Source organism: Carassius auratus, chromosome 30, assembly GCF_003368295.1.
Source record: "Carassius auratus strain Wakin chromosome 30, ASM336829v1, whole genome shotgun sequence".
In the NCBI taxonomy this organism is placed as follows: domain Eukaryota; kingdom Metazoa; phylum Chordata; class Actinopteri; order Cypriniformes; family Cyprinidae; genus Carassius; species Carassius auratus.
In genome coordinates, this window is record NC_039272.1 from 23,767,465 (window position 1) to 23,787,697 (window position 20,233).

At 36.5% G+C, this 20,233-nt stretch overlaps 1 protein-coding gene across 5 annotated transcripts in view; it reads right to left on the bottom strand.

Moving 5' to 3' along the window:
- LOC113049730 (ABR activator of RhoGEF and GTPase) overlaps window positions 1-20,233 on the bottom strand; it is a 176,853-nt gene that overhangs the window by 34,988 nt on the left and 121,632 nt on the right. For all 5 annotated transcript variants that reach the window (XM_026212330.1, XM_026212331.1, XM_026212332.1 and 2 more), the window contains 2 exons: window positions 17,006-17,103; window positions 16,780-16,911 (listed from right to left, as the gene is read on the bottom strand). In XM_026212330.1, the coding sequence (XP_026068115.1) occupies window positions 16,780-16,911; window positions 17,006-17,103 (230 nt within the window). The remainder of the gene's footprint in view (window positions 1-16,779; window positions 16,912-17,005; window positions 17,104-20,233) is intronic.

Sequence of the window (20,233 nt, forward strand, 5' to 3'; positions counted from 1 at the left end):
CATGTCTCAGTCAGTCAGACAGACATCCAATAAATAAAATATGAGCCTTTGTAAACAGTGTTTAGTAGTACTTATTCAAACAACAAGATATTTATTTACCCTTCGCAAAACTTTGTTCAGCTCAGCTGTTGTCTACTGTGCGGCTGCTGTGGAATTTCAGTTGATTCAATGAATATAGAGGGGGCGGAGTTATCAGCTTACTGACAGCTTGAGGATCGAATAAGATTTACAGAAGCTCATTTTAAGAACTTTCATTTGCTAAATATTTGTAAAACAGACAGACAGGCGTAAAGGGTAACCAATAGCATTGATAAAAAAATAAATAAAAATAAAAACACCACCAAAAAAAGGGCACTTAGCAGTGTAAGGGCATGTGCTCTGCACAGGTTGAGCCCTACCTGTGCACGTGCCTGTTCTGCAGGAATGAGAAGGAAGTGACATTTAAAGGTGCGGGAAAATGTTCCTCTGACATTTCTGTCAAACTCCCTTTCGGAGTAACACTGATTTGTGTGGTGAAGAAGGGGATTTTCCATCGGGGGACTTGATGATGTCTGGGTCATGAATGAGGGATGTAACCTTTCCGTATCTCTTACTCTCTGTTGTTATCTGTTTCTCTGTTGTCATGTTTTGGTCATCTTTAATCACCAATCAGCTCAATGGTGAATCTCACAAAAAAAATGCCTTGGAAAATCGATGTTTTAACCCCCAAATCACCCTTCCCATTGTCAGTAGCCTATTTTAAAGGCAAAATATCAATATATCTATATAACTCTATATCTCTCGAGCATTCACATTTGGAACATTTCTGGCAATGACAAATTGTTTCAAAATAACCTGGAAGGTCTTCAGGGATCCCATTTTTTTTTATTACATTACATTACATTTCCAGAGGTTTATAATTTACTGGGTAAGGATTTTTAGAACTTGGCAGTACTAGTAAAATTAATATTCTTGAAATCACACTTTTAACTACCTCATATAACCAGGATTTTCAAGGCTGTGGACCTCGGCTCTTGATTATTTTTTAAAGCATATTTTAATGCTTGTTTTATTGTAGATCATTTTAAGTAATCTTGTGGCCCCATTTGAAGTTTGCTGAAGTGCCCTGATGCTCTAATGTTAAAACACACACACACACACACACACACACACACACATGATAACAAAAAAAATAAAATAAAAAGATTTAAAAATAAGGGGAAATTTCTTCTTTAAATTTCTAATTTATAAGATCTATAGTAAATCAATTTTTTTATCAATATATTTATATATAATTATATATAAATATCATCTAGACAACAGAAACTTAATAAGACTAAATTATGCTGTGCCAAAATGTCACTTTCGGTCAGCCTGCTACTTTATCCCAGGAAATGACATTTGAGAGTGTAACAGACTCAAATACTGTAAGAAGTGATCTTAAAGGGAAACTTGAGGGAAAATGACAGTTCACCACTGCATTTGTGTGTGTGTGTGTGTGTGTGTGTGTGTATGTTTTATGGAGGTCAACTATGGGTTCATGCTGAATTTAAGATTGCTTACAATGGATAAGGTGATTGTCTTTTACGAAAAAAGCTCTTAACAGTTGTGTCAACAGTAAATATCTTATAGGCTAAGTGTGTGCGTGTGTTGTGAAAGTGTTTTAAAGCAATAGCCTCATGGCTAAATAGTTCATCCTCATCCAGCAGGGCTGTAGTTACAGATAAGAGGCAGTTAAAGCTCTTCTAAAGCAGCCCAGCGGCTGAGCTATTCACTGCGTCTCACTCTGCTCAAGTGAATAAGCATCAGAAAATGCTTGAATGACGACGTGCATTTATTACCTGTATGAAAACGCTGACTCCACTACCACATGAACTCAACATTGGCCCAGGAGAATTATAGCAAGTTAAAGCAAACTACACGCACACACATCTTATTATCTACACAAAATAATGTTTAATCCTGAGATCCCACAGAAATATTGACATCTGAAATCACATGGTGTCTCTGCTGTCACTATACTACACATCAGCTATCGGTGCTGAGACAGCAGAAGTGTGATCTGATTGTGTGATGGTTCCCCGATGAGCAGACAGTATTGATCAGACCTGACCACATGTGGACAACAGACACGGTCCATAACCATGAGAGCAAACACACATTACAGCCATGTGCAGGGATTCTGCAGGTATAACATTTCCTATTGCTATTATTCCAATTATTAATAATATATAAATTCTCAGCACTTCCACGCAGGGCACTTTATTGGGCATTATTGTAAAAAAATATGTTCTAAATAGGCAGAATGTGACATGTTTCCAGTCAAAATTTTCACAGCCAATTAGAAGTTGTTTGATATTTGTACAGTACTGCGATTACTCAATGAACACAGTATCCCAGCTTAAAGCAGTCTTACCACTTTCTCCAACATTTCTGTACGGTTGTCACATTTGGCCTCATAGTGGAAGTCATATATTGGGTACAGAGAATTGTTACCATCTTGTGTTTTAGCCACTATGCCACACCACCCACACCAAAGCATGATTTGAGGTTTGTGGATGTTTGTTCACAATCTTCTGTAGTACACAGCATATCATCTGTGACAGGTCTCTCAGCTGATCACTACACAGAACACCAGGCCTGACCAATGCAGAGAACCTGAGATAGGAAAGAGGACCAGCAGGAAATTAGGAGTAGGAGATAGGAAATGCTCAGAGGGCTTGACCAGAAAGTGAAGCATTGGAAAAACACAAGAATAGCTGGAAGAAAAAAATAGAGAGATCTGAAACCAAGAGTGGGAAAAGCAGGGGACGCAAAATTTTCCGTCCTGGTTCCTCAAGGGACAAAAAGAGAAAAGACGGATTACATTGAGGGCAAAAATCTGGCACGATTAATAATGGGAAATCTGATTAGCCGGCTGGCAAACAGAAATGGAAGCCAAGGGCAATGTGTGTGTGAACTCACTATATCTCATAGAGGCCAGCAAGAATGCCAAGAAAAAAAAAAAGACAAATTCATCCTCACATACAGCACAAAAAGTCTCTTTATATCAGTCACACACATACTAGAAATACTGGAACTACAACTGGAACTAAATATATCATTTCACAATATAGCAGTATTGATGACAACGAAGTGCAAATCAACATTGTATGCTTTTATACCTTTATAATAACAACATTTTTTACCTGTCTTCCAACACTTGTTATTTTTATTATAGTTATTTATAATTCAATTATTCAAAATTTGGCTACAACAGTCCCAAAAGTTGATATTGTGACAGCCTCATATAAATATAGATACATATTTAAAAAAACTAATTTAAATATAAAGTAAATATATAAATGTTTAACTAATTAGAATGCTAAAATCTAAAAATAATGCACAACACTGGTGCATAAAAATAAAAACAGTGATCCACACTCAACGTTCAAAAAATAAACTGATAATACAAATAAACATGATGAAAATTTGCGGAACTAGATGAAATTTATTAGAATAAAGGAAGTTATAATAATTTACAAGTTTAACAAATTAAAATATATACATAAGACAGTCTACAAGTGCCCAGAAAAGTAAAAGTGCACTGGGTGTATTGGTATGTTACTCTACTTATGTGTACTGATATGAAATCTCTGGGACACAAACACAGGACACAGGAGAGAACCACTGCTTTCATCCACCAAGCCTTCATACCAATATCATCTGCTATTCATGAAGAGAGAGAAGGACAGGAATGCTCTCTGGCTTCATCGTGGCACTTCTGAATCAATCATCTCTGGTATTCAAACAGGCACTTGGTCCAAATGCGCTCTCATGGGCTCTGTTTCCTGTAGAAAGTCATACATAGGGGTTCGGACTTGCCACTTTCTTAGCTCTTCTGTACATAAACACATACCATACATGATGAAACACCCCGTGGTTGAACCATTTTAGGCTGGAATATCAGATATCAGATATACACTTGATAAGATCCAAAAATATCCTTTGAAACAAAAGGAGAACAAAAGAAAAAAAAAGAGTAAAGGAGGAGCAGGGACTGCAAGTCAGAATTCAAGTGAAAAGCAGCATTATGCTCAATTCTCCATCGTCTGGACACGTTCAGTTACGACAGACAGCTCAGTAAAACTCTCTCCAAGATCATTCAATGGACCTATTATTATACTTTATTTGTAGATAAATGTCTACGAGTTTGTATAAAATGGTTTTATCTTGCTAGAGTTTATTGTTGTTTCTAAATCATCTTACTTGTTACCGTAGTTTTTAATGTGCACAGAAACTGAAATTTAAAACTATTAAAAGAAAAGTTTCAATAAACTGTTGCTCAGGTTAAATCCACTATGTATCAATATATCTTCCCTTGGTGCTTTACCAATACAGAACCCCAGGTATCAGAAACAATATCGGATGCAAAAAAGAACAGACTGGAGCATCCCTACATGCAGCCAACATACAGCGACTCATTAAAAAAGGAATACCATAAACAAACTGTGTGAACCTGAGAGGGACAGCAGAAATCAGGTTAAGAGGATCCATGTACACAGTGAAATAGTACAGTACTACAGTATGTACTGTAGACTATATACAACACAATAAATTAATAACATAATAAAGTTTTTTTTTTTATTATATCAATTATAGTTTTATCCTACACACAAAAAAAGTTTTAAAGAACCGCATTTATTTGAAACAGAAATCTGTTATAACATCATAAATGTTTTTATTGTCACTTTTGATCAATATACTGTGACCTTGCTGAAAAAACATTTTACTGACTCCAACATTTTTTACAGAAGTGTGTGTGTGTGTGTATACAGTATATACTGTATAGATAATCTAAAATATTCTCAAATATGATGCTCTGTGACATAACGTTCCTTTTTGCCACAGATTCAAAAGAGGAAAGCTTCTAAATCAGGGATCCTCAAATCTGGACCTCGAGATCCACTTTCCTGCAGAGTTTAGCGCTAACCCTAATCAAACACACCTGAAAATGCTAATCAGTGCCAATCAATGTCTTTGGGATCATTTGAAAATGGCAGACAGGTGACTTTAATCAGGGTTGGAGCTAAACTCTGCAGTGCATTGGACCTCCAGGGTAAGCTTCATTTGACAAAGGGACAAAACATTTTAGAAATAATAAGGAAACGATGCTTTACTTTCATGAACTGAATATAACCAATACATAACCAATGCATTTTCTCAATTTATTCACCAGTGGCATGTGCATCATAAATTGAAATTTGAGCCTGAATGTGCAAATAGAGCATTACTGGAAAGGCGAGAGAAGGTTTGGTGTGGATGGAAGATGTGTATGAGAAGAGGGGAGTTCCCAGGGGGTCTTCAGAGCAGCGTGTGTGTGTGTGTGTGGGGGGGGGGGGTACATCTCCCCCTCTCTGATTTATGTTTTTGACATGCTGACATATTGTTTTATTGGACCACCTGCCATCATTCTTTCTTTGTTCCATGTTCTTGTGCTTTCTGTTGGGAGAAAAAAACTGCCAGCTGCAATCTCTGATTAAATACTCTCCACCCAAACAATGCTGCTGTTCTTTCTTTCTGACTGTTGTTTCTGTCATAAACTTCAGGAATACATTTGCTCAGGTACATAGTTTTTGCCCTACAGCAAAAAGACAACACGCTGGCAGAATGGTGCACAAAAAGCTTACAGATGCCATTAAATATAATGGATTAGATTTTTTTATGCATTTTAGAACTAACTTTCAGCTGTGTAAAAAAGTCAAGTTTAGTTAACTTTCTGGAGTATACTAGCATAAAGTTGCCCTCAAAACAAATGATTTTGCAGGGTCTATAATTTTCAAAATGAAAACAACATGAAACTCAATCAATGTATGTCACTGATCAAGATACTTGCATGTTCTCTCTCAGAGAGGTTGCATAGCTAGACTTAAGGTTATGTAATGCTTCATATAGGTGATGTGTGATGAGGATGATGTAACTCCACACCACAGGAAGCTGTGTTAACATCTCTATGAATGTGAGGGAGATCTGCTCTGCTGAGGAGATGCTGGTGCTTTATGCTTTAAATGGGTCATATGATGTTGCTAAAAAGAACATTATTTTGTGTATTTGGTGTAATGCAATGTGTTTAAGCGGTTTAAGGTTAAAAAAACACATTATTTTCATTATAATGTACATTATTGTTTCTCCTCTATGCACCACCTTCTGAAACGCGTTGATTTTTACAAAGCTCATCGCTCTGAAAAGTGAGGTGTGCTCTGATTGGCCAGCTATCCAGTGCATTGTGATTGGCCAAATCCCTCAAGCGTGTGACGGAAATGTTACGCCCCTCAACACTGCAATGCTGTCTCTCAGCAGGACAAGACTCAGTCCAGTTGCTCTGCTCGTGCGCATCCCATCATCAGTCCTCTTTTAGCAGTTCGGTCAATGTACTGTTAGGAGTAACTGAATAGCTCGGGATATTGGTTTATTTTGCATCAGAGTGTCAGGCATGTTTATAAACCGAATAACTTAAGTAATTTGTGGATTAGTGCACACTTGAGACGTGAACCGTTTCAAACGATTCAGTTCGATTTGGTCAACTGGTTCAACCGGTTCGCTAAGAAGATCCGGTTAAATAGAAAGATTAGTTTGCAATCTGGACATCACTAGACAAGACAAAACCAACAAAACCCATTACAAACTAGGCATTTGTTGCATCCAGTGGGGACATAATTACTGATTATAACGACGTATACTATCTTTTTACGTGTTGCGTATCGCGCTGCATAAACATAAAACCACGTCTCCATTTGTGATCGGAGAAATAAAAAACAACAAGTGCTATACTACATTGCTCAAAACTCACGTTTGAATCATTAGTGACAAATTATTTAAATATAAAAATACTTACTTACAGGCTGTGAGTCAGAAGAGCAAGACTGTCCTTGCAATGTTTGAACTGCCCAACTTTATAGAAACAGCCTTTGTGCCACAGACGCATTGTAGGCTACTGGTTCAGGAAACAGTCCTCATCCTCCATAAACTGCGCTACACACATCTGAATATTTGGGTTAAACTGTTCTGGAGCAGTGTTGTAAATACAACTTAACCACTGATTTCTATTTGTATTCTCTTTTGGAAGGCCAAACAAAGTAGCTTCGCTTTCACAATGAAACACACAGCATCTCCACAACATCGTGGCGGCAAAAGTGAGAATCAAAGGTTCTGCCTTCTTTGTTTGCGTGAACATTTGGGTGGCGTTATACAAATCTTCCCACATCGTGATGTAGATATGTGAAGGCGTGTTAGAACGAGTCGTCTTAGTAGGGTGTGGTGGACTCTTAATTAAAAATATCATTTTGGATTTGAGACTTTAGTCTTTGCAACTTTACAAATCTTCTTTATGCACCAAGAGCTTGTAACACTCCAAAGAGAAAGGAAAACTTGAAAATGCATCATATGACCCCTTTAATACATTTCGATTCAGTGTCAAGATAAATCTTTACACTGTGATTGTCTGATTTTCTTCCCTTGCCATCCAAAATTATTAACAAAATATGTCTGTAGCACTTTGCAGTTCTTTACTACAAAACAGTATTATTTTTGCTTTGCTTGTTATACTTTTATGAGTATACAGCCAATGCATTATTCATGACCAAAGGATTTGTATCTTTGTATTGCAGAAGATATACTTTTGAAATAACTTCTTATTAACAATTTAATCAAACATTACATTTAGGGGTGTCCCCAAATAGTCGACAATTCGATGCTTCGATTCGAGGAGCCTGATTCGACTGCCAATCTCACAGTCGAATATTCGCGGGCTGTTATGATTATGCCATCTGACTATATTGGGGAGCTCAAATGTCTGATTTCACATAGAACTTGCATTTTTCCCACAGTAAGTTAATATGCAGCATATTATGATAAAGCTGTGAATAGGAATCTGAAAAGAAAGAAGCTTCAAATTAATATTTTAAAGTGTGTGAATAAATCCACCCACCCCTATAGATCACTTTCCATAATCCGTGACCAACAGAGGAGCATCTTGGCGGCAGAGATTTAAAACTTCACCAAGACTCAAACTGACACAGGCAGAGACTGGATTTTTCGAACAGATAGGGTACAAGTGTTTTCAAAAAATTTCAACCGGTGTATGTATATCGTGAATATATTATTTACCTAATATTAGATGCAATTGTTTGAATCAAGCACTTCATTGTACTACTACGGTGAAATCTCTTCAGTGCACAGCACAAGCAGGTCAAACTACAATGCAGAATATTAATAACCATGACTGGACTGTCACATACCATTATAATGAGAACACCATTATAATAAAACGCTGTGAAATTTTAGAGTTTAGCTGCCATGTTTGTGTTTCATGAAGAACGCGTCCACAAAAGGAGTTCATTCAGAGCCGCGCAGACACATTCATTTGCATTAGGCTCTTTTTGCAGATAACCTTTAAGTCCAAATATTAACGTATGTTGTATAAATAACGAAACGTATTCTATATGAAATTATGAGTTGAATCCCATTGATTAAAAACTTGCTATCAAATGTGTCACTCTACTGGTCATTTTCAGTGCGTGCCTCTCAAAACAGAAATGCACAACATTAATAACTTCTGTCATATAGGCTAACTTTATAATGAGAACACTATTGTAAAAATTGTGAATTGTTAGGGTTTCGCCGATGTTTAGTGCTAACTATCTTTAAATCAAAACATAAAAACATTATTTACCCCGTTTATACCTGCGAGGCATTTATTACACATTTTCCCTGTGAGTTAACATCAGTAATTATGGCTGTCGAATATCTGACTTGACTCAATGTGTTTTGCCCCGCCCCCAAACATATGATTCGACTATCAGTCGAATATCAGCAAGATTCGAAAATTCCGATTAGACTATGAAAATCCTTAGTCGGGGAAACCCCTAATTACATTACATAATGCTTGTAATTAAAGATGCAATTTGTATTGTAACATATTTATGTTTACAAACAACAAAAAATATGCCCATCCCAAATTTTGTGCCCCAAAAATGTTAAAAGGTGTAGTTCATTCAAGTGCATCCCTAGAGAAAAATCCCAGAACCTTGTTAGTGTTGTAGAGATGATATAAGAGTGGAAAAATAGAGTGAACTCAGTGAACTCATTGTTGTTCTACTCCTTAGCTCCATAATGCACTTGAGCGTCACTGTTTTGAGCTCTCTGAGCCCTGATGAATATTTGAGCTGTGAAGGAGAAAAAGCAACAGAGAGAGAGGAAATGTATTTCTAGAACAGGGAGAGAAATCATCTCATAGTTACCCATTGTTCTTTTTCTCAGTCAATAAATACTAAATAATAAATAAGTCAATAAATACTAAATCTGATTAGACTTTCCAAAGAAAGACTCAGATCAACACAAGCTTGCAGAGTTGTGAACTTTGGTGAATTTCAGCTAAATTAAGAGGTTTTCACTGGGGCTTTGTGTTCCACTTCCTGTCTAAACATGACCCAATTATATCCGATCCTCACTGCTAAATTCTGCTTTTATAGCCAGATCAGTGCAGACTTGAATCTAGCAGGAAAAGCCTTGATTTCAGTAATCGGTAAACCTGGAATTAGTTATCTAAAAGAGGTCAGGTTACAGAAAACAGTCTATGAACAATGAATTAACCTGAAAATAGATGAAACAGATTTTGTTTAAATGGAAAGAAAAACCTGCAGGACAATAAATGTAATTAGTGGTGATTTCACTATTAGCGATGTGCTTTTGGTGAAAATAATGGAACAATTGAACACCAGTATACTGCCAAAGAAGCAAAAATAAATGTTAAAGCATAAAACCAGAACAAAAAAAAACAAAAACAACAACAAAAAAATAGTATAAACATCAATACACCATACACAAGGTAAAAAGATTTGATGATTGAGAAAATACTGAGTAATGATGCCAAAGTTGCAGCTTTTTTGATAGACTCAAACAAATACTGTCGCATGTAGACAGCCACTAGCATCAGCTGGACCCGCAAACTGATGCCATTTATATGCAACAAATCTGTCCCACCAATTTGTTAGTATGTGCACCCTACAGCAAGTTTGTGTGTGCGAGTGTATGTATCTGCGGGCGCCATAAAACACCCATCTGTCAAGGTTGATGGAATCAGGGGCCTCTGGGGATTGTAGGATGGTTGAGGGAAAGCGAGAGAAACAGAGGTGACATGACATATTACAAAAAAACCTGACAGATGGAGTGGTTATGATTAATGATGGTCCATAGTATTCAGATTACAATATGCTCCATGCATGCACGCACAGCCACTGGGAAACAATAACGGTACATGAATCCATCCTCAACCGTATCCACACAAAGACAACCCGAAGATGCCAAAACCAAGAAATCTAGCCTGACATACTAGTATTTTTTATTTATTTTGTAACATAAACCAGATCAGGATAGAAAATGACACCAGACCTCCGTGGCTAACCGCAAACCTCTCTAGGAAGACAAATAAAGTGTAAATGCTCTTCACGCCTGATGAACCTTTTGCTGAAGGTGTTGCGAACAAGCTCATAGCTTAATCTGTTTTAATACATGTCATCTGGAACCAGGCTGCCAGAAAGCTGTTTTCTTACACAATTATGTTTCGAGAAGGTGTGGGTTTGTGGAGAAACCTCAAAGCGCAAAGCTGGCTGTTGTTTGTCTCTGTGGGGAGCTCTAGAAGGGTCCGGGGTGAGAGGAGTTCTGTTCTCAATGGGTTTGTTCCATCTCGAGTTACAGTGAATAAGAATACTGCCTCAAAGAGGACATGACATCCTGTTCCACCAGCACATGGACAATGAGAGTAGAGGCTTCTAAGGCATGAATTCTTCTACTACTAAAGATACTATTAACATTTTTTTAAAGAGTGGTCTAATACTGATCCAGACCAATTCAATCACTGTACATACAGTTAAAACCCTTCACCAATGCATAAAAATAACTTATGCAAACAAAAAAAAAGTTCTGAAATCTTCAGACTGTAGGTGTTTCTCAATGTCAAGAAAGGATCCTCGGAAGCCAGTATTTCGAGGATGCTATGTCATCGACATCCGTCGAAGGACTGTTCCAATGTCGACCAAGGACTGAGTCCTTCGTTCGAAGATTATCCCATACACAGGAAAGGATGCATATGTGTATCCTTCGCGCTCTTCATGATCTCAAATCACCCACAATCCTATGCGCGCAGCTTTGCTATCTAACGTGAGTTCAAAAATTCAAAAATGTTGAACGTTAATGTAATCGTAGCGTTAACGGTTTTTATTTACGTTACCAAACATTTGTTATAACTGTAGTAAATATAAGTAAAGTTTGACTTTTAAATGCCAGTACAAATTACTACCGTATTGATATTGTAAATTATACAAATACAAATGGTTAACTGAACCGGACCTGTCATTTAACAATTGGTTGCGTCAACGGCATTTCTTTTATAAATAACTAGTTAAGTTGTCCAAAGTAATTTAATGATACCATTCACAGTTATTCAAACGGACCTTTTCACTGACGTAATGAAGCAATAACATGCACTTGCTAGCCTGCTCCATTTACGTGTTCTCCGTATGCTAAAGAGGAGTCTCACCTAGCCTCTGAAGGAAGTGACTTGGAAGGATCAGTCCTACCAAGGAAGTATCCTTGACATTGAGAAATGCCTTGTATATCTTCACCCAGGTTTACAAATCAATGTCTATTCAGCATTCATTCATTCATATTATTATTAATAATAATAAGTATTATTGTTGCATTAGTCCTAAACATTAGAGGAAGATGATACCAAGTTCTGTCAGATTGAAATTAAATTATTTAATCATGATGTACATAAACATACGCATTTGTGGGGAAGTCGTGGCCTAATAGTTAGAGATTCGGACTCCCAATCGAAGGGTTGTGAGCAGGAATTGTGGGTGGGGGGAGTGCATGTACAGTTCTCTCTCCACCTTCAATACCATGACTGAGGTGCCCTTGAGAAAGGCATCGAACCCCCAACTGCCCCCCGGGCGCCGCAGCATAAATGGCTGCCCAATGCTCCGGGTGTGTGTTCACGGTGTGTGTGTGTTCACTGCTCTGTGTGTGTGCACTTTGGATGGGTTAAAAGCAGAGCACGAATTCTGAGTATGGGTCACCATACTTGGCTGAATGTCACGTCACTTTCACTTTTCAGTTACTGTTCAAAAGATTAGAGTAACTAGGGTAACCAAAAGATAAGGGTAATACATTTTAAAAAATATTTTTTTTTTTAATTAACATTAAATCGATCAAACGCTGTAGTAAAGCCATGTATAAGGCAGCAAAAGATTTATATTTAAAATAATTTTCTATTCATCCCAGACTCATTCAAAATGACCAGTTTCCACAAAAATGTTAAGCAGCACAATTGTTTTAAACGCTGATTAGAAAAGTTTCTAAAGTTTTAACATAATAAATGATGTCAGGGAATTAAAAAAATGCTATTGTAGTGTAAGATATGGCTCCCTTTAAAAGAGAGCATTGTGTTGACAAAGCATAGCATTAGTTGCCTTACAGGGAGTAGAGGGGTATAAACCCCACCCAGAGAGATCGTTATAACTGAAAGAGTTTCCACAAGGACATTCAACACAACACTTCACAGCCGAAGAGCTGAAAACACATGAAAAGACCATAAGATACTGACTAAAGGGGGAGAGATAAATCGAAAGCAAGGCATGAAGAGAAAGAGGACTCCCTGAGGGAGAAGAGGAGGAGGCTGGTGAGGAGAGGAATAAAGCATAAAAGCAATCTTACACACTTCCTGCCTGTGAAATACTGCGGTTGTCGTCTGTGGCATTATATAACAAGCCACTACAGAGAAAAGCAAAACATCATATCGCTATCTACATTGATGTAACACTCTCAGGTCACTGTGTTTGGTATGATGAAAGTGTTTAGAAAGTTAGACGATGAACTTGTTTTCACTAGTTTTTCATACTAGTTCTGGTACTTTGGAACAGTGTTCAAATTGGTACATTACAAAATCCAGTAAGTTTTTAGAAAGCTTTAAAAGCAAGTATTGAATATGTTAGATAAACTTAACTATTGAATACGTTAGATAAACTTAATTTTACAAAATGATATATATAATATATATTTTGCACTTTATTAATGGAAAACACCAGCATGACAGTAAATGTTAATCATTTTAAGCAACATGTCTTTTTCAATCAAGCCTCATTTGACAGGATCTGTGAGTGTTTGTATTTGATTTGACATAGTGAAAGATATTGATTCATTTTCCATCAGAAGAAACCGGCCGGTTCACTCTTTACAAAACTGGAACAGCACTTAAAAGCTCTTTTATGGACAATAACAGATGAAACCCCCAGAGGTCAAAGATCAACTCCCAGTGGTCCCAAGCCAAGCAGATATGCTGAAATAAAAGGCCTGAGTGATATTAACGGATCACACCAGGTTCTGACTCAATCAGGATGATCCTGGGGCTTTTACAAACACTATGTCTTAACCAGGCAGGACAAGCGTCAAGGAGAGTTTACAGTGACAGCAACAAAGCCATTCATTGAGCTGCAATGCACAGCTTCTTCTGATTGGCTGTTATTCTGCTGTTTTGTACAGTACTGTGGTATCACTGTGGGCAGAAAAACAACTTAAAGCAAGAAATTTGGTGAGGAATGTAGTTGAAGATCTGGTGACTGTGATCATCATCTTACTTTACAGTATTGTATCCACTTCATTAACAGGCTTTGGGTTATTTCTCCCATAGAGTGACATGAATCATAATCATGCTGCTTTGTGAATGTGAATAGACGAATATAAGTTTTCCCATCTCCCTATAAAACATGACTGTAGTACCAGGGTCCAGTAAAAGCAGAAGGGAGTTGCTACAATGAGACCATTTAAGGATTTTTACATGTAGGAGCCAGAAAGTTGTTAAATAAATCAGAATCTCTCCAGGGAGGGAAGGGAAACATTTGGGCTCCGTCCACCTCAACCAGAGAAGTTAAGAAAACAGACGCTCAGAGGGAAAGATTTAAACAGAAGATCAGGCTCAGATACTCATGATGGCAACACAATCACAGCATTACATAATCGAAATGACAGAGACTGATTAGTTTGGAGGATTGTGTGTTTTAGAGCATAAGAAGGTCCAGATGTTGACCTTGCCCACAATAGCACTGATCACAGACATGTAAAGTCAGTAGAATGTAACAAAGCACCTGGCATGTATTTAATATTATCCTCAACACATGAATGACAATGATTTAGCTCTCTGTAATTATATCTTTATTTGCATTCCTTTTGGCCAGCTTTTTTGCAGAATAAAATAAGGTTTATGCCTTAGTTTCACAAATCAAATCAGACAGCAATACTGGGTAAAATATTTACTTACTGTATTTTATGAATATGTTATATATATATATATATATATATATATATATATATATATATAGCTCTTGTAAATGTCATGCTAGTGATGCTTACTGTACTTACCTAATTTTAGAATAAAACTGCATTTAAAAAAATAATAAAAAGGCAGTCTTTTTTTTTTTATTTGCAGTAAACAAAAACATTTTTTTGAAAGAAATGAATACCTTTATTCAGCAAGAATAAATTAAATTGATAAAAGGTGATATTTTTAAAATAAATGCTGTTCTTTTTAATCTTTCTATTCAAAGAATCCTGAAATTATAATAAAAGCAGTGACAATAATAATAATAAATGCTTCTTAAGCATCAAATCAACATATCAGAATGATTTCTGATGGATCATGTGACACTGAACAATTGAGTAATGGCTGCTGAAAATCCATGCATGTACATAATCCATGCATGGTACTTACACCAAGCGGTATTTGAAAAAAAATATTTGAAATTACTATCATATATAAAAAACAACTTGCTACAATCATGGGATGCACATCATGACAGCCTACTTACAGTTGCTTAATGGTATACTTTCTGAGTGAAAACGCAACAAATCTAGTAAAATGGTGGCATATTTCACTACTACACCATACACGATTACATCCTCATGTTTCTCTGTAGCAGCTGTTTGACTGCACAGCCATTATCACATTAGAGGGCTGTGATGAGGTTTAGAGAAGGCCAGCGGACAGGTGCAGTATGAGTTTAATTAAACCTGATGAAGTCATCAAAGTATCCCATTCTCTCTGAGTGATGAGTACAGCTGCCTACTCCACACTCATTAGCCCTCTCATACTGTACTGTGTGTGCATGTGCCATCATTATATCCACAGCACAACATATCATTCCACAAATACATTCATGGCGACTGCTTTAAAAATGTGCTGCTCCTGGTGTTAGATCCTTAAAAGAAGTCCTGAAGTTAGACATACAAACCCAACTGACCGAATGAACTGGATGCAGAAAGTTTCAAGGTCACACACTGAATCAAGCATATATTATTGAGCTAAAGGGTTGAGTGTCTCAGTAATAACCTGTATAAAGACCCTCTAATGAATCTAAATCTGCTTCAGTATCGACCTGTGCACTGCACAAAGTCTCTTCTCACCAGCGATTTAAACACCCTCTTTAAACTCACTTCCACATGGACAAGGCCTCTCACATGCACAGAAAGAAGTGACTTTAGTTTCAGAAGCCGCTTGTCTTCCTGTCCAGGAAGGAAGGTATTAACTAGAAGGCCAAGCAATCAAATATCTCTTAAAAATATACTTTACACCATAGGAGAGAGTTAAACGGGCCATAGGTCACACATACTGAAGGGCGAGTGTGAAGTGCACCTCTATAAGAGCAGCTGTGCCCTTCTCACTCTGAAGATTTGGTTTCTATTATGAGGGAATATAAGATGCTTGTTTTACAGATTGTGCTACTTCCATCAACAAACACACATACAGTGAAACACTGTGAAGCTTTCTGCAAAAGCTTATGTGCTCCAACATACTGGCCTACAATATTAAAGGAACACTGCTTTTTTGAAAATAGGCAAATTTTCCAACTTTTTTTTGCATGCTCATTGGCATAAAGCATCTCTAAGACATCTCTATTCCCAAAAGACCATCACTATGAGTCACTATGAGTCCCTCTGTGTGTGTAGAAGCAGTGCTGTATGCGTGTGTTTAGCGGGTTGTGCTAACGTGTGTACTGTATCTGACACACACCACATTCTCTGAGAAAACAGAGAATTATCTCTTGTGCTGTTAATTCACCTCTGGCTACAATCCCAAGAGAATAACATGAACATAAAACCGAAATAAACCTCCAGTCAAATTAAATCCACCTCATTTTTAGCCCCCAAAAGCTGCTCTAGATGTTTAAGTGTAAAGCTTAGCAAAACAAGATCAAAATGGCTTGATAATGACAGCAAAATGTAGCATTAACGGCTAAAATGGTTGTAGCAACAATGCATACAACAACAAAAAAAAAAGAAGAGACTTTTCAAAGATTCATACTGAAAGGGAATTTTCTTGTGTTGATGCAAGTCCGGATGTCTGCTTCTAATGTCAGCTTCGTACAGCAAACACACTGATCTCAACAAACACACACACACACACACACACACACACTAACTGCAATCTAACTGGTGCATTTCCCACGTTTGTGAAGTGAAAAAAATATAAACCATGGGTTCTCAGGAAGTAAAGCTGCCCATGTCAAAAACACAGCACCACAACACACCATCTGCAGAGCACATGCTCAAACCAGACAACAATAAAATGACTCTCATCAGGAAACCACAACAAATTAAGTCTGACCTTTTGTGGTCTAAACCAGTCTGGTGGGGTCTACTCAAAGACCTGAGTGTTTACTGTTTGCGTACACATCGTGGTTTAGCAATGTGCTTGTCTCTTTGTCCTACCTGTACTTGTCCCTTTCCCATGATCTTGTCGACGATCTCATTATCGTCCTTATTGAGCTTTGTTTTGTCATAACACTTCTCGTAGCACAGGATCCGCAGACACTGAGAGCCCTCCAGCTCTATTTCGAACTCCTAAAGGAGGACAAATGAATTAATTACAGATACATGATGGTGATTTGTCAGGTGACCTTTCTTTATTATAAGGATACACTTTTAAAAAGCTGACCTCATTCCACTGTGGTTCTGTAGTGTCTCTGAAAACACGAGTTTTGGCCTTACTGACAAAGTAACCAAAAGAGTCCACCTCCAGGGTACAGTAAAGATCTACAGAGAACACATGAGAAAAAAAACATACTTTCATAAAAAAGGCCATTTGGAAGCGGTTTCATACACACACCTTCAAAAACATAAAAGTTGAATTCCATATCAATGTGCTAAGTTGCTTTTATGTTTGAAACCAATAAACAACCTACAGATATGTATAACTTGGAAACAGAATTATTTATTCTATTCCGTTTTATTCATTTATTTTTATTTAAAAATCAGAAATTGACATTGATAATTGGTACTAGATATTATTATATTAATATTTGTATTAAACTTAATATCACAACTACTAATACTACTTAAAAAATCTAAGTAAATAACATACACATTGTTCTAAAATAATAATAACAGTTTTATTCAGCAGCAATGCATTAAATTGATCAAAAGAGACAGTATAGACATTTAAATCAATACAAAAGATCACTATTTCAAATTAATGCTTTTTTTTTACTTTCATCCAATAATCCTGAAAAAAAGAAGTATCAGTTTTCATAAAAACCTTTTCAACATTGATAATAATAGGAAATGTTATGTGGAAAACAGCTATTTTAATTTATACAAATATTTCACAATATTATTATTTTATTGTTTTTTGACTTCTAGACTTTTGTCAAAATATAAAAAAAATCCCCAAACTTTTGAATGGTACTGTACCTTTTATTACAGTAAATTGCTGTGGCTGAATGCAGTAAGCCATACAAATCCAAGCACTACAGATTTTACCACTGTTACGGGGGTTTTAGGAATTGAAAATATGAAAACCACTTAATACCAATCACATGCAAAGCCTCTCAGGGTTTATTGCTGTAATAAATGTGTTTATATTAAATTAGCACTTAGTGCAGTTAAAGAAAATCACAGCCTCAGTATGATTCATTTCTTTGTGTTAATTAATCGAGGCATGTAAGTTTAGTTCTAACACTTAATGGTTCACTGTGTAGACATGGTGTCAGCATTTAAAACCTTAAACGATTTTTGCATCCTGCTGTTCTAGCATCTGTTTCAGATACATCCATTTGTGTCAATACTGAAACACAAATCAGTGATGGTCAGGACACACACACACACACACACACACATACACAAAGGAACAGGGCATTTGTCTTATCAATCTGTCTATATGTCTTACAGCAACATGCCTCACGTGCTCACACACTTCTCTAATAGCAAATGAACTTTATCACATTGCTATAGTTTGTGTGGCCAACTGACAGTTTGATGGATTACAGCTCGCCATGACCTCTGACCTCTGCTATGCGTGGGGTGTATTGTTGAGACAGGAGAGAAATGAGGTGATGTTCAATTAGTATGGAGGTGGTGTCACACAAGAGCGGTCGGCTTCAAAACACACCGTGGGGCTTGTGAGCGTGGCTTTAAAACGAGTGTGCAGTCAATCAGGCCACTGGTAATTGATAGTGTGGTGTGTAATGTGTATGTTAATAAATGTGGGGTGGGTGTGTTGCTTTATAATGAAGCTGTATTTGCACACATACACACCAGCTGTGTCAGCACACACGTCTTCTCGTGCCAAAATGATCATAATAATGAGATAACACCAAAATGTCACCATTGGGAATTTCAGGGTTTTTTCAGGGAATTTCAGTTTTTGAGGCCAGCTTTTTGATTTGGGGGTAATTCAGTTAAATTTTTTTGGTGGAAGCAACCTGGCCCTTGTGAAAATGAAGTCTACTTTTTAAATATATTCACTTTAAATATAAAATAAAACAACAAAAGATTATCAAAACAATGATTTAAAATGTACTCTCTTAAAATATATTTAAGTAGCCTTTCCTTTCATTATTATTATATTATCTGTGGATTAATTTTTTTTTTAATATATATATATATATATATATATATATATATATATATATATATATACTTTTAAGAATTAAAGTACACAGTACAAGTGCACATTCAGTACAGTTAAAGGGTAAGTTCACCCAAAAAATGAAAATTCTCTCATTAATTACTCACCCTCGTGTCGTTTCAAACTTCGGAATACAAATTAAGATATTTTTGATGAAATCCAAGGGCTTTTTTTACTGACCCGTTCAAGAAAATGAACAAATGTCTTAAAGGTTTGGAACAACATGAGGGTGAGTAAATATTGACAGAATCTTCATATTTGGGTGAACTAACCATTTCTGCATTTCTATTGCAAAAGCTTTTTGCCCAAATTAAGTTTAAAGGAACTATTCACCCAAAAATAAAAACTTCATTTACTCACCCTCATATCATTCTATATCTGTGTGACTTACTTATAAGATAAAAAGATAAGAATAATATACTTATAAGAATAAAAAGATACTTTGAGAAATATTTCAGTGTTGTTTTAGTTCATCCAATGGAATTCAATTGGTGCCAAACTGTTTAATTAATAACATTCTTCAAACGATCTATTTTTTGCATACAAAAGAAAGTCGTGCAGGTTTAAAATGACATGTGGGCGAATAAAAACATGAGAAATGTTCATTTTGGCTGAACTTTCACTTTAATTATAATTGCTGACTATACTTTTTTAGTTTGTATGCATTTATAACAAATAAAAATACACTACAACTCGAAAAAATAAACACAATATTTAGCTATCACTGTTTGGGGCAACACAAATGTAAACCAAAATAAATATGAAGCATAAATGATCCATTTAGCATCTGCTAAATAAAAATAAATAAATTCTTAAATAATGAATGATGTCTTAAATGAAAAGACCTTTACCCAAACCCATCCTGTCCCATTCAGTAGAACTGTACTTCAAACATCACTCAGTCAGCCCCACTTCCTTGCTCTCAATACTAAAAACATGAAATAAGGGCAGCTATATCTCTCCACACACAGCCTCAGTCCATTCCTTGTGAAGTTCACTCAAATTCTTGAATCAATTTTGCTTGACAATCTTCATAAAGCTGCAGTTCTCTCTTCGGTTAGTTGTGCATCTTTTTCTTCCACACTTTTTTCTTCCAATCAACTTTTTATTAACATGCTTGGATACAGCACTCTGTGAACAGCCAGTTTCTTAGGCAATAGATGTTTGTGACTTAACCTCCTTGTGAAGGGTGTCAATGATTGTCTGAGACCATTTTGAAGGCTCAGGAAACCTTTGCAAGTGTTTTGAGTTGATTAG